This window comes from Xenopus tropicalis, chromosome 4 (genome assembly GCF_000004195.4).
Source record: "Xenopus tropicalis strain Nigerian chromosome 4, UCB_Xtro_10.0, whole genome shotgun sequence".
Lineage (NCBI taxonomy): Eukaryota > Metazoa > Chordata > Amphibia > Anura > Pipidae > Xenopus > Xenopus tropicalis.
This window is the reverse complement of record NC_030680.2, coordinates 91,356,888-91,373,113: the sequence shown is the minus strand read 5'-3', so window position 1 is coordinate 91,373,113 and position 16,226 is coordinate 91,356,888. Positions and strand designations below refer to the sequence as shown.

At 37.3% G+C, this 16,226-nt stretch overlaps 1 protein-coding gene across 1 annotated transcript in view; it reads left to right on the top strand.

The window, feature by feature from the left end:
- The first annotated feature begins 2,488 nt into the window (after positions 1-2,488).
- The window catches only part of rnf220.2 (ring finger protein 220, gene 2), a 102,573-nt gene continuing 88,835 nt past the window's right edge, over positions 2,489-16,226 (top strand). Inside the window, 2 exon segments of the mRNA NM_001113927.1 lie at positions 2,489-2,556; positions 10,279-11,014. Coding sequence (NP_001107399.1) covers positions 10,390-11,014 — 625 coding nt within the window. The 5' untranslated portion in view covers positions 2,489-2,556; positions 10,279-10,389.

Here is a 16,226-nt window from a genome sequence, read left to right as displayed (position 1 = left end):
GTTTTCAGAAAACTTCCAGATAAATGGGATATAAATGTAAATTAATTCATGGAACAGTCGCCAACATTTTGCATACAGCAAGGCATGTAAATGGACAAAAACAGAGCAATACAGTTCATATCGACATATTCTTGATTAATGGTAGACAGCAGGTAAAGTGTACCTTGCACTTAGCAACTCATAGGCAGACAGGAGGTCTGGGAGTAGGGAGTGCAATACTACAAAACAAACTGAAGCGTTGATATATTGCACTGTATGAGTAATGTTTTGTTGTTTAGCAGCCATTGCCAAATACAATAGAGGAAACCTTTCTCCATTTAACACCATCCCTGAAGTGGCTCGAATGGCGAAGATGAGGCTCTTCTCTGCCACTTTGAATTAAGCAGTCACATGATACAACTTCTTAAACAAGTTGATTCAATCCATAGAGTTGAAATGATGGAGTCTATTCAAATATACAAGGCCTTAGATTGGCTTGTTATCCAAATGCTCTATTCCATCTCAACAGCTGTCACGTACTGCAGATTTCAGGTACTGATAAATTATCATGGATCGCTTAATAGGGGGTGCTGAATTAATTGTATATTATCTAACCGTTCAATGAGATTTCATGCAGATTACCCTAAAACAAGGGCTAATGCGAGAGGTCAGATCCATCACATGAGGTAATCGATGCAGATCAGAGATGTCAAATGTTGCAACCCTTTACTTGGGACAGACTGAAATCAATTACCCCCCCTGCAGGCCAAGAAATGTAGTTCATAGCAGCTGAATGGCCATAGATTTGGAATCCTTGGTGTCACAGATTGGTAAAAGAATATTCTGTTGGCAGATGCTTGTTCATGTGGAAGTGTATAGATGTGGAAGTGCAACAGAAAGAGGTGGTTTTACTTCAACAAACACACATCATAGCACCTTAATATGGCACATGTTGTACAACTGCAAATTCCATTTGCAAACAGCAGGAGGATTATGAGAGTTGTACAACAGATTGGAAACAGAGCACAAGGAAGAAAAGTGGACTTCTCTATGTAGAGGGAATCTAGGCTGTAAGGATCCTGATTTGCCAAGACTCACTATACAATTTTAATACAAGGTTTACTGTATGCCCCTGCACTGTCATGAAATGGGTCATTGCAATTCTAAGATACATTTTGTTATAGTCTTTGGTGAATTCATCCCTTTTATAATGTATCCCTCACCAAAGTGCTTAGCCCAATAAGCAATTAGGCAGCTATGGAGTGCAAGAAATAGAACTGTGCTGGGTCCCATCTATGGTGGGGATCATCATAAAGGGCATTATTTAGTACAGTTTGGAATATGGCAATGTTTAGCATATATGTGGCCCCAGGGAGCCAATGAGTATCAGGTGGCTTTTGTGTCCATTGTGTTTATATACTCTATACAGCGCTTATGTCAGCATATTAACTAACACTGCAAATTGCTTTGTAGACTGATACTCCTCAACAAATACATAGACACACATAAATATACACTAAAGTGAAAATATACAGACTTTAACTTTGCATATAACAAACAGCTAAGAAACCACACAAAAGGGTCAGCATAAGCCATATCATGACCTTCTGAGCTAGACTGCCAAGCTGTGCCAATAAGTCCAAGACAATCATCTTATTATTAGCATCTGCACTAGAAAACTCAGAGGTCTTCCTAAGTGACAAAGAGATCCTTAGATTGTTCTGCAGCTTCAATTACAAAGCTGCATCCCATTCAGTACCAGTTAATACCAGTCCTTTAGATCAAATTGTTTACCTACAAAATGTTGTTGTAAATAACTTTATTGTTGTTTGTTTGTTATTTTTTAATAACTTTCAGTGTTTCTGTTTTTGGCCAGTTGCTGATTTGATTTACAGTGTGTGGTCTCACTCCTTTCTCTTTATCTCCTTATATTGATTAGGGTTTTACTACAGTCTCCAGACACTCAGCTTGTTAGATTGACTCATTTTTCACTTCCTGTATCAACAGATTTAATTTTCACCCCCAACCTACACAGTTTTGTTTTATTCCATATTTATTGTTTTCGGTGATTGTACCCAGTGTGTTTTTCCTGTGGCCAAAACAAACTTTGTAGACCAGGACTTCTGTTCTGGGGAGCAATAGACACCCCTGCAAACAAGGGGAATGAAGTCCCAGCAGCTGAGCTTACATTCTAGTCAGCAGTGAGTAAGGCAAGTTTGGCTTGTAGGACAGCCCTGTTAATGGACTTCATTTCCCATCCTCCTTGTGTACCCTAATGTATTCAGAGCAGTGCAAGACACAGGAGAGGAGTGTGTGTGAGAGAGAGAGAGAGAGAGAGAGCGCTGGCAGGAGTCCCTGAGTGAGTCGAAGCTCAGTCACTGGTAGGAAGCACAGTGTGGCAGTGCTGCTCCAATCACTCTCACACCCCGGTGTGTGCATGTGTGTTCATTCTGACTCTGCTTCTACACATGCAAACGAAGGCAGCCTTGGAAGCGCAGCGCAGTAACAACAGAAAACCTCGTGTACGGACTTCTCTGCTTCTCACCTCTCCTCCAGCGCCAGCACAGGATTTCCACCGTAAGTAGAATAATATTCCTAATAACGGCAACAAAGTAGAGTGTCTCTCTCTCCATGTGCTATTGCTCTGGGGCGGGTCTTGGAGCGTGAGGCAAAACTAAGGAGAAGTTTCTTCCCCCGGGTATGACATGGGCTGACCCCGAGTGCTGCTGCCGCTACTCAGTTTCGGGAGGATCCATGGACCTTCGCGGTGGGGTAATAAGTACAACTTTCTGCTGCTCTGGCCGTGTTACTGTCTTCTCTGTATTTAATGGCAGTCTAATCAGAATTTGACTGCACTTAGCGGGCGGCTTGTGTCAGTGATGTACCTGACCCTGGAAAGGGAGCAGCCGCCCCGGTGCCTCGGAGGGAGATGATAGCCTAGGGGTAGGACAAGTGCAGAACCAGCAGGGGAACCAGGTGCTGAGCGGAGGGATCTTTTAGTTGAAAGCTTTGCCTGGATGACAGGGGATGGGGAAATGCAGCCTTGGCTACGGATGGGCTAATCGCTACCTGGTACACGGAATCCGACAGTAATGTCCAACCCGCGGCCCTCTTGCTTCAGCTGTGCTTACTTCTAGTTCTTGCTTTTGGAGTTCAACAATAACTGGAGGGCCGCAGGATGGACATCCCTGTCAAGCACAACTGGCGAAACTGACACATTATTTTTGAACTCATTCCTTTCCTTCCTGGCAGCTCTGTCGGGACGCCCAAGTAGCCCAGCAGGACCATTCTTGCCATTGTTGTCAACTTGTGCGAAATATAATAAAAGAGGGAAGTGTGCGACTTGGGGGTTTGGGGGCGATGGGGAGCGAATCCCTCATCTTGTGATGGAGATTCTAGAACACATATAAACATCTGTTTGGCCACAATGAAATGATTAGGAGAAGCCACACAGACCTTGTCCTGCCGCACAGGAAGCGCTTCTGCGAAGTGATTGTTGCAATAAAATTTCAACGGCTCTGCCATCCTCTTCACTCTGCGCAGTCTTGTGTGGGATAGGGGCTTGTTAGGAAATTGTCTGCGGGACAACTTTAGCTAAAGGAGGAAAAACTATATATATATATATATATATATAAATATTTATGTGTATATATCTATGCAACATATTTATTAAAAGGATAAAATGTGTGGCAATCAAAGCATGAAGTATAGAAGAAAATGACTATAAAATCGAATTTTTAAATATGGAGCTATAGCTCATAAAATCCTAAATTTACCTTAGGGATAAGTAAATTAGTGCACTTGTATTTTAGCAAATGTACTTGAGACATGCCTGTGTTGCTGAAATATAAACAGTATTATATATATATATAAATCTTTTTGTATATAGAGAGAGAGACAGAGTTTTTCTATCTGTATGTACATATATACAGATACAAACATGCACACAAATATTTGGTAGGGAATCATTCAGATAACCGCCGATGAAGCATTTTAGGACTCGCACCTGTGTCTGCTGAAAATGTGAATTTAAGGGTATGGACCGATCCATACAGAGTTTGCTGTCAAATTTGTAAAGATCCAAATCTGTCCGTTTTGGACTGAATGTTCACATGCTGTGCTCTGTTGCCTCTCAGGCAAGTTCCTGAAGCTCCAGTTTTAGAGCCGGAATTATCTATTATTGTTGAATTTGACAATAAAAAATGTGCAAGCTGTGAATCTGCACAACCACTGAATCAGGAAACTCAGGGCTTTTGTGAAAATCAAATGTTTTCGTCTTTGGAAAGTTTATTTTTGTTAAAAATTGAAAAGGAAATGTCCCTGCAATTTGAAATATTCCCACCCTGCTTTTCTGTAGAAAAAGATTTTTATACCCTTGCTTCTCCATTTCAGAATAAAGAAACCAACATGATTGTTAGTCTGAAGGCAATTTAGTAATTTTTTTGCCTTTGTTTCGATTCGACTTAAGTGAAATTCCTAGATTTTCTTTTAGTAAAAAGTTAACCTTTTCAAATCAACTATCACTGATATTAATTAAGATTAACGTTAGATATGGCAAGACTTATTTGATACCAGGAAATATTACATATTTACGTATAAACTTTTTTTGATTAATCTATAAACACGTAAACATTGTTTTAAAAATGTACCTTTAAGCTAATACAGAAAAATTGATTAGACAGAGTAGTTTTTAGTTATTTTGAACCAGTTCAACCTAGTTAACTATTTCTTGATCTGCAAGTTCTAAGTGCTTATTCGTGTCTTACAGTGTTTGTTATAACTACAATTTCACTACGGAAATGCAACCTGTTGTGCTTAAGGAGGCTATATATGTATATTTTTTATTACCGATTCTAATTATTAATGTTACAATTTTCCGTGCATATTTGAAAATAACTTTTTAAATTAACCCTAACTATTAATGTAAATTTAGCACACATTTTAAGGTTGTCACAACCTTTTGTGCATTGTGAGAGTAATTAGATTATAATACATTCAAATATTACACTAATGTATTATTTCAGTTTACTTAAATATTATCTTAAAATTACATTATGGAAAGTATAGTATGCACAGTTATGTTGCTTTTAAGCTTTAAACTTTGAAAGAAATTGACAATTCTGAACCTTTGTTTTCTTTTGGAGTTCCCTTTGCATACCGATATCACAAGGGAAATATCAGATACATATTTAAAAGACAACTGTATGAGATTTAATTTGCTTTTGAATGTTTGTTTTAAACATGAATATTTTTCCTTTAGCATGCTTTTTAAACTGCAGGGCAGATTGCATTTGCAATATTTTGTGGACTGATTCTCCTGTTTTTGTTCAGTTCAGTTAATTTGATAACGACTTTTATACCACGGCATCAGAGTTTGTCTGGTGCTGTGGAAAAGTGGCTGATGATTTATTTGGTTGCTTTTTCGATTGCTGTGTCCAAGTCCTCTTTCTCCTTCTTTCAGCAGGGATGTCAGCTCTTATTACTTGCTATTGATCTCTTTGCAAAGTGAGAAGTGAACTAAAATTAATGTCAATTCCACTGCTCGGATCAATAGCTGGAGTTATTTTAATCTGGATTTGCACGGGGTGCTAAATTAAAAAAAATCAGCATACTAGCTGCAATATGTATCGGTTTCCTGACGTTAGCCTGCCGTGTGTTTTGAGTCTTTCAATGTCCAGTTCTGTCTGATTATCCTGCAATCCATATTTTTTTAATTAAGAAGGTCTGTTAGTTTTTCTATTTAGGGTCTTGTATTTAAGATGATGACATTTTGACATTGCAAGTGCATTAACTATAGATTTCAATAAGGACTGCGGTTTGCAAGCCTTGCATCCTTTCAATCTTTTTATGGTATGGCAAAGATAGTGCTGGTAAATGCACTGATTAAAGGACATATTTTTGAGCTGGTTCTGAATATTGCAGATGTGTGTTAATTTGTTCTTTGCTTTTATGTTATTTGTAAGTCAGGGGAGTAACTGTGGTGTCCTCGATTTAGATATGTACATTACAATACTAAATTCGGAGTCACGCTTTGGTGCCACGTAAGGTTGATTGGTAATGGAGCAGCCTTGGTCTCTTTATTCCTGTTTTTCAATGTTTAACAAAAATTTATAGGTATATAATTAAAAGAATATATATTCATCAGTATTGTAAAATGTGTGATAGTTATAAAATTTAATTTTCTTCCACAATATAGTATTTCTTATTCTTTTCCTTTTTCGTTATACCAATTTATTTACCTAACAAATTTAGAAAGCTAAGAAAAGCAAATTTAGCATAAATCTAAATATGGATATACTGTTGTCTAAAATCATAGTAACACAAGCAATCATAGTACCCTGTTTCCAACCCCACCTGCTAATAAAAACACAGTGTCAAGGTCAGTAGAGTCTAATACCAATATGTCTGCGTTGGTACATGTGCATGTATCTGCACTTCTTGACTTCTCAGGAAACTTATTTAAAATTTGGAACAGAGAAAAATAAGGTAATGAGAGATATATTATCTGATAATTTAGGGTTGATGGGAGCTAGGAAAACTGCCAAATGAGGAAGCAATCAGAGGGTGTACTCTTAGCTGCACAATTAATATACGTGGCAGAGGAATGACAGAGGAAAGGTTATGCCTGAACTCTATACACATCCCGGGTCTTTATTTGGAACCGCATGCTCACCTGTTTGAGCCGACAGTTGTTCGTTCGAAAGACACACCGGCTGCTTCCTGATTTGCAAAAGGCTTACAACACACACAATTATATTCACACACACACATATATATATATATATATATATATATATATATACATACATACATACATACATACATATATATACACATACACATACATACACATCATTTTAAAACTGCATCTATGTGTACATGTATATGCATTAAAATATGTAATTGTGCCAAACTGTATTGGTATCTATTGAGACCTTTACAAGAGAATTGTGCCTCAATCTATCTATCTATCTATCTATCTATCTATCTATCTATCTATCATCTATCTATCTATCTATCTATCTATCTATCTATCATCTATCTATCTATCTATCTATCTATCTATCATTTATCTATTTATCTGTCATCACCTTTCTGTTTCTGTTAAATTTGTGTATGCATTAGTGGTTATGGATAACACATACATAATGAGAAAATATGTTGCAGGTAAATACTATATTACACATTAGTACACATTTTAAAAAATGCATTTCTACAGTTTTTATATAATTGATATAAAGTATTCTTTCTCTGTTTTGCCTTTGTTGTTGTGGTGGAGGTATGCATACCTTAGGCAGTAAGCCGCTCATTTTAGAATCAAGGTAAACCGAAGCTGAAAATGTGGATATACACAGAGGATTTAAAGTAAGATATAAAACTTATCTGATTTGCTAACTTCTAAAGAGTTGTATTTGATGTATAGTTACAATAAGTGGTGAAAATTTAACTGAGAGAATTTTCTCTATTCAAATAATAGACATGTTGGAATTAAACATTGTAAAGAGGCTTGCACTTGCTCAGGTCTCTGGTTTATAACAAAAACAGCAGACAGTAAGTCAATTTTTTATGGTCCCTAAGTGTTATTTTGCAACAAACTGTTGCAAATTGAATTTTGTCATTTTACATCACTTGGAGAAACCCAGCCAAACAATAGTCTGTTTGGGTAATAAAGTAATCAGAAATAGATTACTTTATATTTAAGTCCTTCTGCTTTATTATGTTCCACTTTTACCAGCTCTGCATTTCTGAACTCAGTCCTGGTTTCAGACTTTAACTTGAAGTCTTTCATCTTCACTATTAAACGTGTGTGCTTTGATTTAAAAGAAAGGCAGCACTTTTTTTTTATAAGATAAGTTAAAAAGAGATGTTTTATTAGTCTCCAAAGAAACAAGCAATATGTTGGAGCGAGGTGTTCAGTTTTCAGACTCTTTCTGGTTTCTTTGCATGACGGGTAATTAATGTTTTTCTCCCCCTTCCAAAAAAAAAATCAGATTTTTTCCTTAATCAACCTTAACCTCTTTTGTGCCACAGGTATGAGAATTTATGCATTGTTCCCGCCTCAGCCTTACATGATAGATTAATTACTAGTTTTCTTTAACCTCAACACTACTTTGCTCTAGCAACAAGTAGTTAGGCATCTCTTTTCCAATGTGGTCCATAATATGCTTCAGTTGATTCAGGAAATCTCTGAACCACTTTCTTTTTAAAGTATTTGGACTTATTGGTGGTTAAACCTTTAAAAAGTCTTGAATTGGCCAGGTTTGATTTTAACTTTATGTAAACACTATGTTACCAAAGGTATAGGTACAATTCATTAGTAACTGGAATAGGAAGAATTTTCCTAAAAAATTGATCTATGCTGACATTTACGGAATAGATTAAGGATCTTGGGATTTTCAGGATCCAGAGATGCATTGTTAATTTGATTAAGTATGGGCACTCTCAAAATGTTGCACCATGAAATGATCATTTAAGTGGACCATAACTGTAGTTTTATATAGTATGATGACAGTGTTTGGTGTCCTTTTAAGAGGCAGGGTAGGTAAAAATAATGCTTTATTATAGCAGAGCAAATGAACAGATTTTTCATCACAAAAGAATGCAGTGCCAGCAACAGCAGAAATGACATAGCATGGATTCTGGCTACTGCTTTAAATGAGAGGGAAATGATTGCTCATTAGAGTGTGTGTAGGCTTTGTTAAACAAGAAAGGTGATTTGGTAATCTTTCTTCCACCAGCCCTTATCTGCTTGTCTGTTCAATCTATATCTCTGTGCCTATCTGTTTACTCAGGCAGCATAATTCAGGCCTGCATCCACCAACTAAACAATTTGTTATTGTGAACCCACAGTCTGATGACTACATTTGCTTAAAGCAAATGTGCATATTTATATTGCTATATGTGTCTGCTGCTGTGATTAGCTATGGGTGTTCTGTCTCATAAATAGGAATGTGAGATAAATCAAAATATAGTCCTAACTGCTCCTATATGGACATTACACTTTCTGGAAAAGTTCTCTTTTTCGTTTACTGGTGCATCTTAATTTCCGCCCTCTCGTATATATATATGCTTTTGCAACTCTGTGACTGATTGGAAATGCATTATGTAAATTCATGGTAGAAAAATCAACATAGTGTGGTTTATGTATTGTATTGCCCTGATATATAAGATAAATATGCATAAATTGCACACAGTGTTTTGCGAGTTATGTACCTGAGCTTATATTTAAAAAATAGAATGTATGTGTAATACATAAAGACACAATGAAATCTATATTTTGCATTGCCTGACTTTGCATTTTTCTTTTGATTAAAAGAATATTCTCAGAATTTCTGTAATTTACAAAATATTTATCCTGTTCCAATTAAATAGAAAAGGTAGATTCTGCTTTGTCTATCATCTATCTATCTATCTATCTATCTATCATCATCTATCTATCTATCTATCTATCTATCTATCATTTATCTATCTATCTATGATCTCTCCATCTTTCTGTCTTCGGCCTATCCCTCAATTTCCAACAACATATAAATCACCCACCCTTAGCTACTCCTTGACTTAAAATATCACTTGTATTACTATGTGCTAATCTGTAGACACTGTGCATATTATATAAATGAATATGAATACTGCGTCTATTGTTCTTTACCCCTTTACTCCTTTCCTTCTTTTCCCTTACTGTCCTTCTTTACCTAGTTATAAAGTTGGCCACTAAGTCATATAAACATATAAGGACAAATAAATAAATATGAATTAATTTGTAGCCCCTACTAACTCCTAATAATTAAATAAAGCCAACCTAAATAATTTATATACCTAAATAGGAGTTTTGCAGTATGTATTTTTATCTGTTTTTAAATTTCTCTTTCTTTCCTTCTTTCTTTCTTTCTTTCTTTCTTTCTTTCTTTCTTTCTTTCTTTCTTTCTTTCTTTCTTTCTTTCTTTGTTTTTTTCTTTCTTTCTTTCCATTGTCATTTTTGTATTCAAAGCTTTATACACATTAAAGTTTATTTTTTTTTGTTTTTGAATATGTTTAAAGCTCCCCCACTCATAAACATAGCTTTTGGAAACTTTTCCCATATGTCAACCTTTAAATTGGACATTTTGGCCATAAAGACTGATTATATCTATATCTGCTAGTTACATAATTTGCTACATGTAAACAATGAAAGTAAATAATTGAACAGAAATATCAACTTGAACTATGAACTATAAATGAATGATCATTTTTATAATAGTAACCCCAACAATTCATCTCTCATTTCTTTTTAATTGTGTTCTTCTCTTTGTTGGGATGCAGGTGTTTATAAGAAGAAATGCAGTGACAGCGTACAACTCTTTCCCTAGTCAAGTTGTCCCAAGAGGATTCATCACTTCAACTACTTACCCAACAAAACCCTTTCAGCTAAAAATGGATCTGCACCGTGCTGCTTTTAAAATGGAGAACTCTTCTTTCTTGCCTAACCCTTTGGCCTCACCAGCGCTAATGGTTTTGGCGTCAACTGCTGAAGCTAGTCGAGATGCTTCCATACCGTGCCAACAGCCACGTCCTTTTGGTGTGCCAGTCTCAATGGATAAGGAAGTCCATATACCTTTCACTAATGGTTCCTATACATTCACTTCAATGTACCATCGCCAAGGTGGTGTGCCAGGGGCCTTCGCTAATCGTGACTTCCCACCATCCCTTCTTCACCTTCATCCACAGTTTGCCCCTCCCAATTTAGACTGCTCCCCAATCAGTATGCTCAACCATAGTGGTGTTGGTGCTTTTCGGCCCTTCACTTCCCCTGAGGAGCGAGAGAGCTATCAGTCTGCCTTCACCCCAGCCAAGCGCCTCAAGAGCTGTCATGACACAGAGTCTCCACATCTGCGATTCTCCGATGCTGAGGGAAAAGAATATGAGTTTGGGACTCAGATCCCCTCAGGCTCCCCAGGGGGGCTTAAAGTGGACGAGGCAGGAAAAAAACTTTTTGCAGTGGCCGGCCTGATCTCAGATAGAGAAACATCCTCAAGTCCAGAGGACCGGAATGACAGGTGTAAGTAGAATAGATATATATATATGTGTATATATATATATATATATATATATATATATATATATATATATATATAAAATGATTTTTTCCATTTTAAATATTAACATCAGTGTACCTCTATACTCCTATAGGTCCTTAAATATGTGTATTTCAACTATTTACTTAATGTTTATGAGTTCTGGACAAAATGAAAAGCTAAGGCAATTTGAAAATATATAAGTAAGATGGACTGTTAGAAACTAGCAAAAGAGAAGCGTATTACAATAAATCACATGCACTGATAATGAACTATTGAGAGCCCCGATAATGAACTAGTAATGTAAAAAAAAAAGATTCAGATTGGAGTTATGCAACTTCAGATTTATAAATGAAGGGGAAATAAATATTTAGTCTGCCGATTTAAAAGAAAGTACTTTGTGCTTCATGTTATTGCACCACGTAGGCTAGTGATTTACTAAACAATTTGAATAGGTTCCTTTGTGTAGTGTAAATGATGCTGTGAGCTTGAACCCATATCTGTAAAATAGCAGATATCTTTTTTTGTCTGAGGAATGATAATGCTCTCTTGCCTTTAAAATGAATCCACGAAAAAATCATATGAATACTAAAATAACAACTGTCCAAGTTCTATAACATAATTATTATCTGATGGCATACAGCATTTCCAGCAAGCCAGAGACGCTGCCCCAATCTACCTATGTCATCTCCGATTACCTGGCAGCTGGCACTTTTGTGTTTAAGAACGCTCACTAGAGCAGAGGTGGGTTAGTGCTTTTCCATTGCTAAAACACTGTGGAAGAAAACACACTGTGTTCCACCAGGTTTAAAATATACATAAGCAAAGATACTGAATATCAAAATATTCTTCGCGTGATATCTATGATATATGTATAGTGTGCCAATCTCCACCTGTACCTTGACACTAGAACAAGACAAGCATTAATTAGTGCATAAGAAGTTATTTTGTTTGGTGATGGTGGGACTGCCATGGTGGCATCCCATGGTGGAAGTGGCCTAAGATAGACTCCTATGAAAAGAGAACCAAACCTGCGTAGTGTAATTTAACTAAACTGCAGGGGCAATCGGCAGCAGTGGAATGTGTCCTGCTGACATTCACAGCCTGCTCGGCATAAAAAAATGACACGCATACACGGCCTCTGATGATAAAAACTCCCTTGAGAGCTTGCGGATAATATTTAAACCAAACCAATACATTTGTTCATTTTTCTCTCTCTCTGCTGGCGTGTAAATTTCTTTTCTTTTCTTAAAGTGAAGCTTTGACTTTTCTTTCTTCCGTGTCGAAGTGTCTTCCCGTTACGACGCCACAGAGGGTAATTGAGATGTCCTGTCTCTTTCTTTCCAGTCAGAGTTACTTTCCTAGGCTGTCTGCTTGCATTAGACACTGAGATAACTTTCTGCTTCTAAAAAGGATTCATTTTAAGACCTGGGCACTTTTACCACCCTCGGCAGCCATAAAACCAGTTCTGCTTTGTAAACTTCATCCTCAGCGCTTCTGATAGCAATTTGTAGGGCTTGCCTTCTGCTGACATATTTCTGTTTGTCAGTAACACAACTGTCAAGATTAATAGGGGCTGCATTACAAACAATTATTTGCAGTTATGTGCATCCCCATTTGTATCTGTTATTTATCATGCAGCCATGTATTGTGATAATACACTGCAATTATACTATGCTAACGTTAGAGAAGCGAAAGGCCAAGACATTGTGGAAATCTACCCATCCTGCAAACCTTCCGCAAATGTTTTGTTACAATTCCCAGCAACCCAATTTTGGTGTTGGGTAACATAATTTAGCTTTAAGCGGGACATTTCTGAAACAACTAGTTAAAATAATTAATGGGGGGTTATGTAATAACACTATTTTCTTGGTTGCTATGGATTCTATACTTGGGCAAACTTTTATTACATATAGTGGTAGTTCTTTGACCATTTATAAAACACATACATGTTCTGCAGAGGTTATTTAACATTTTGTTGATCCCTCCCCAATAGAGAATGCAGTATGAGGTCATTACGATGCACACATTATAATCAGTTTTAACAGGAGCTATTTAATATGCCTTTATGTTTTTAGGAGTATGGGAAGAAAACCCTCTCAAACATGGGTAGAACATAAAAATCCATCTCAGACAGTCCCTAGCTAGAAATAAGCTAAAGACCCCAGCACTGCAAGGTAACAGTGTAAACCACTGAGCCACAATGCACCATCTAACACATTAATAATATGAGCAGGTACAGTCTCCACTTTTCTTTTGTTGGTTGGCATTGTAAATTGTTTACTTGGATGTGCTGACGTTATTACACAGAGGTTTTTCCTCTAACACTAGTATCATTTGTCCTCTTGTGAGATTGTGCATATGATGTCAGATGTCAACTCGCATGAGCGGGGTTGGTGCTTATGGTTATATTAATCTGTTGGCTATTGACTTCAGATTGTGTGTGCTTTTTCCACTGACAAAGGGGGCGTCAAGCCCTTGAAATGTTTGGCTTTTTGTGCACTCTGCAGTGAATGTTTTTGGAGGTAGTTTCTACACAAGCAGAAATTGCTTGAGTGTGTTTTTTCCTTTTTATTTGTTACTCCACTTTTCGTTTAACACATCCCTATTTTCAGGGCAGCTGTTTTGAAATGTGTTTTAGTGCCTATATCTTCTGTAAGTAGATAAAGGAATAGAAATTTTCCTAAAACTAGATCATTTTAGTTGCAGTTTGTGTGTGAAATGGCTACACGAGCATCCCACAAGAGATTTGTATTGGCGATGGGGGTTATATTCTTGGCAGTCTACAAGAACGGGGTTGGGAAATAAAGTTTAGTTTGGCACCCATCTGCCCAGTCTTGGCTGGTTATGATTGTTTCTCTGCCAGCTACATGCCCTGAATGCTTAATTATTTGTTTTATTGAAATTGGGATTGAGGTAAATAGCTCTGATAAAGACACCTCTTGCTCTAATCAGTATACACTTAAAATCTCTAGAAACTCAATCACACATTTCTTTTTCATGAAGGAACATTTTGTCGTTTTAACATATTTATGCTCTTAAGCACTAAATATATGTTTTTTAAATTCCAGAGCAGTGCAGTCTGCTCTTGCAAGATTATTGATTAAACTCACAAAGTTTCGACAAGATCTAGTAACCTTTTATGGCACTGGCCCCTCTATGGTGACTGGTTGGGTCCAACCAGTGCAGTTGCTGGTTCAGGTATTTATAATTCAGAAAAGCAGGAGTGAGCTTTATGTAGCCATAACTGCCTTATCCCCAAATGCACCTGCACAATACTGGCAATTACCATGAATTCCTGGGGAGGTGCCCAAGGTTATTGCTCATCCGCCACTAAAAATTGTGCGGGTGACAAAACTCTAAAAATTCCTTTTTTGTGGCCTTTGTCACAGTCCGCCTGTGGCTTTTACTGCTCACCTGTTTACTATAAAATATCTAATTGACTAATGCTACCTACTACACCTGATGCAGACTTTGGGAATCTTATTTACATTACCCATTTATAAATCTCTTAGGCCTGTACCTTATTGTCTTTTACAGTAGACTTACCACAGGAGGCATCTCCTGGCCTGACCTCTAATGATGGTTTTGGCATTTGCTGAAGCTATCTGAGATGTTTCATACTATGCCAACAGCAACAAACATTTGGTGTACCATTCTCAAAGTAATAGGTGTTAGGGAACAGTCACACATAGAACTTTAATCTGGCCTTCATGCAGCCACATTTAGCAGGCTTCGACCTGTAAACCTACATTCTTTTAAAGATTTTCTAAAAGCACCAATGCGCCCCGTCAGCCTGCTGATGAATTGCATGCAATTGTTTTAATGCAAGCTTGGAACTAATGGCAACCTTGCCCTTGTCCCCTTGTAGAATGGGGCAAGCAAATTGGAATCTAAGGCTATTATTGACGTTGTACATATTGCTATGCTGGAAGTGGCACCATCCCCACTTTCCAGTACTGTGCTGCAACTTCACATGAAAGTTGCTTAGCTTGTAACCACAATTCTGGGGCAAGATGGCACATTGTGGGAAAAAAACAACATGGCTGTTTGTTTAAAAAAAATGCACTTTGCAAATTGCCCTATGTTTGTAAATGAGCCCTAAGATAATTTTGTGTTTATTTTAATTGTTAAGATCCTATCTGGTAATGCCTCATTTGTACAAAGTCATCGACAACTCTTTGGCAACCCATCTATGTAACTGTATTCATGTGCCAGCTTGTGAGGGGCTGTTGATTTTTTCAGTATTCTGTTCCTCTTTTTGTTTGCTGTATTTCTTTTGGACAGACCAAGTTAGCTATTTTTGACTGAATATGCAGCCTATAGGTGCACCATATAGGCCAAAACAGTGGCCACCCAGATAAATAGCTGGTCAGATTTGGTTCAGATATCAATTGGCAAGGGTGTAAAAACCTATGAGGCAATTTGCATGATTGTGCACTGTATCCTTGTTAAATTACACCCTATGGTTTTAGATAAAGAAAACCAGTTTCTAAAAAATGTGTAAACATATATTCCCAGGTGTCAGTCACCATCAGCTAATGTGCAATATTTTGAATACCTTTTTTTCATTTACAACAGTGTCTCTGTCTGTAGCAAAAGCACTAAAATACGTTTTGCACTGTTTTGGCTCAGTTCTTAGCCTGCTTGTCAGCCAATTACCAGGCCAATTAACTTGCTAATTGAAGGCTGTAGTAGTGATGTCACTCAGGATTGTGCCCAAACAAAGTCTTGTTAGGGGCAGAGGCTAATGAATGAGAGCCGTGTGCTAGACATATACTAAATACTAGACCACTGCCTTTTCAATCCAAGCAAAGTACAATTCAATCAACTCTCTACAGGTTGTGAATGAATGCATGTGTTCCATGGGTCTGTATAAAATGAATGATTCACTGTAAGAGTTTATTGTTTGTTGTGAACTGTTTGCGTAGGTAGTTTCAAGCAGTGATCTCATGCCCAAAGAATGACAGTCCAGCAGTAGCCGTGTGGCTGTGGTGTTGGTAGTGGTGGTTTAAAGGTTAATGAGGATACACTGAGTAAGCGACATTCCTTTAGGAGAATTTAAGATCCTGCTTCCTTCCTGATATGTAAGAGGTCTTGAGATTGCAGAATATTTACTGAGCTGAAAAGGCTCCCACACTATTTGTCTGTGGTCCTACTGGATGACTGGGGGGGGGGGGGGGCTCAATAGTGAGC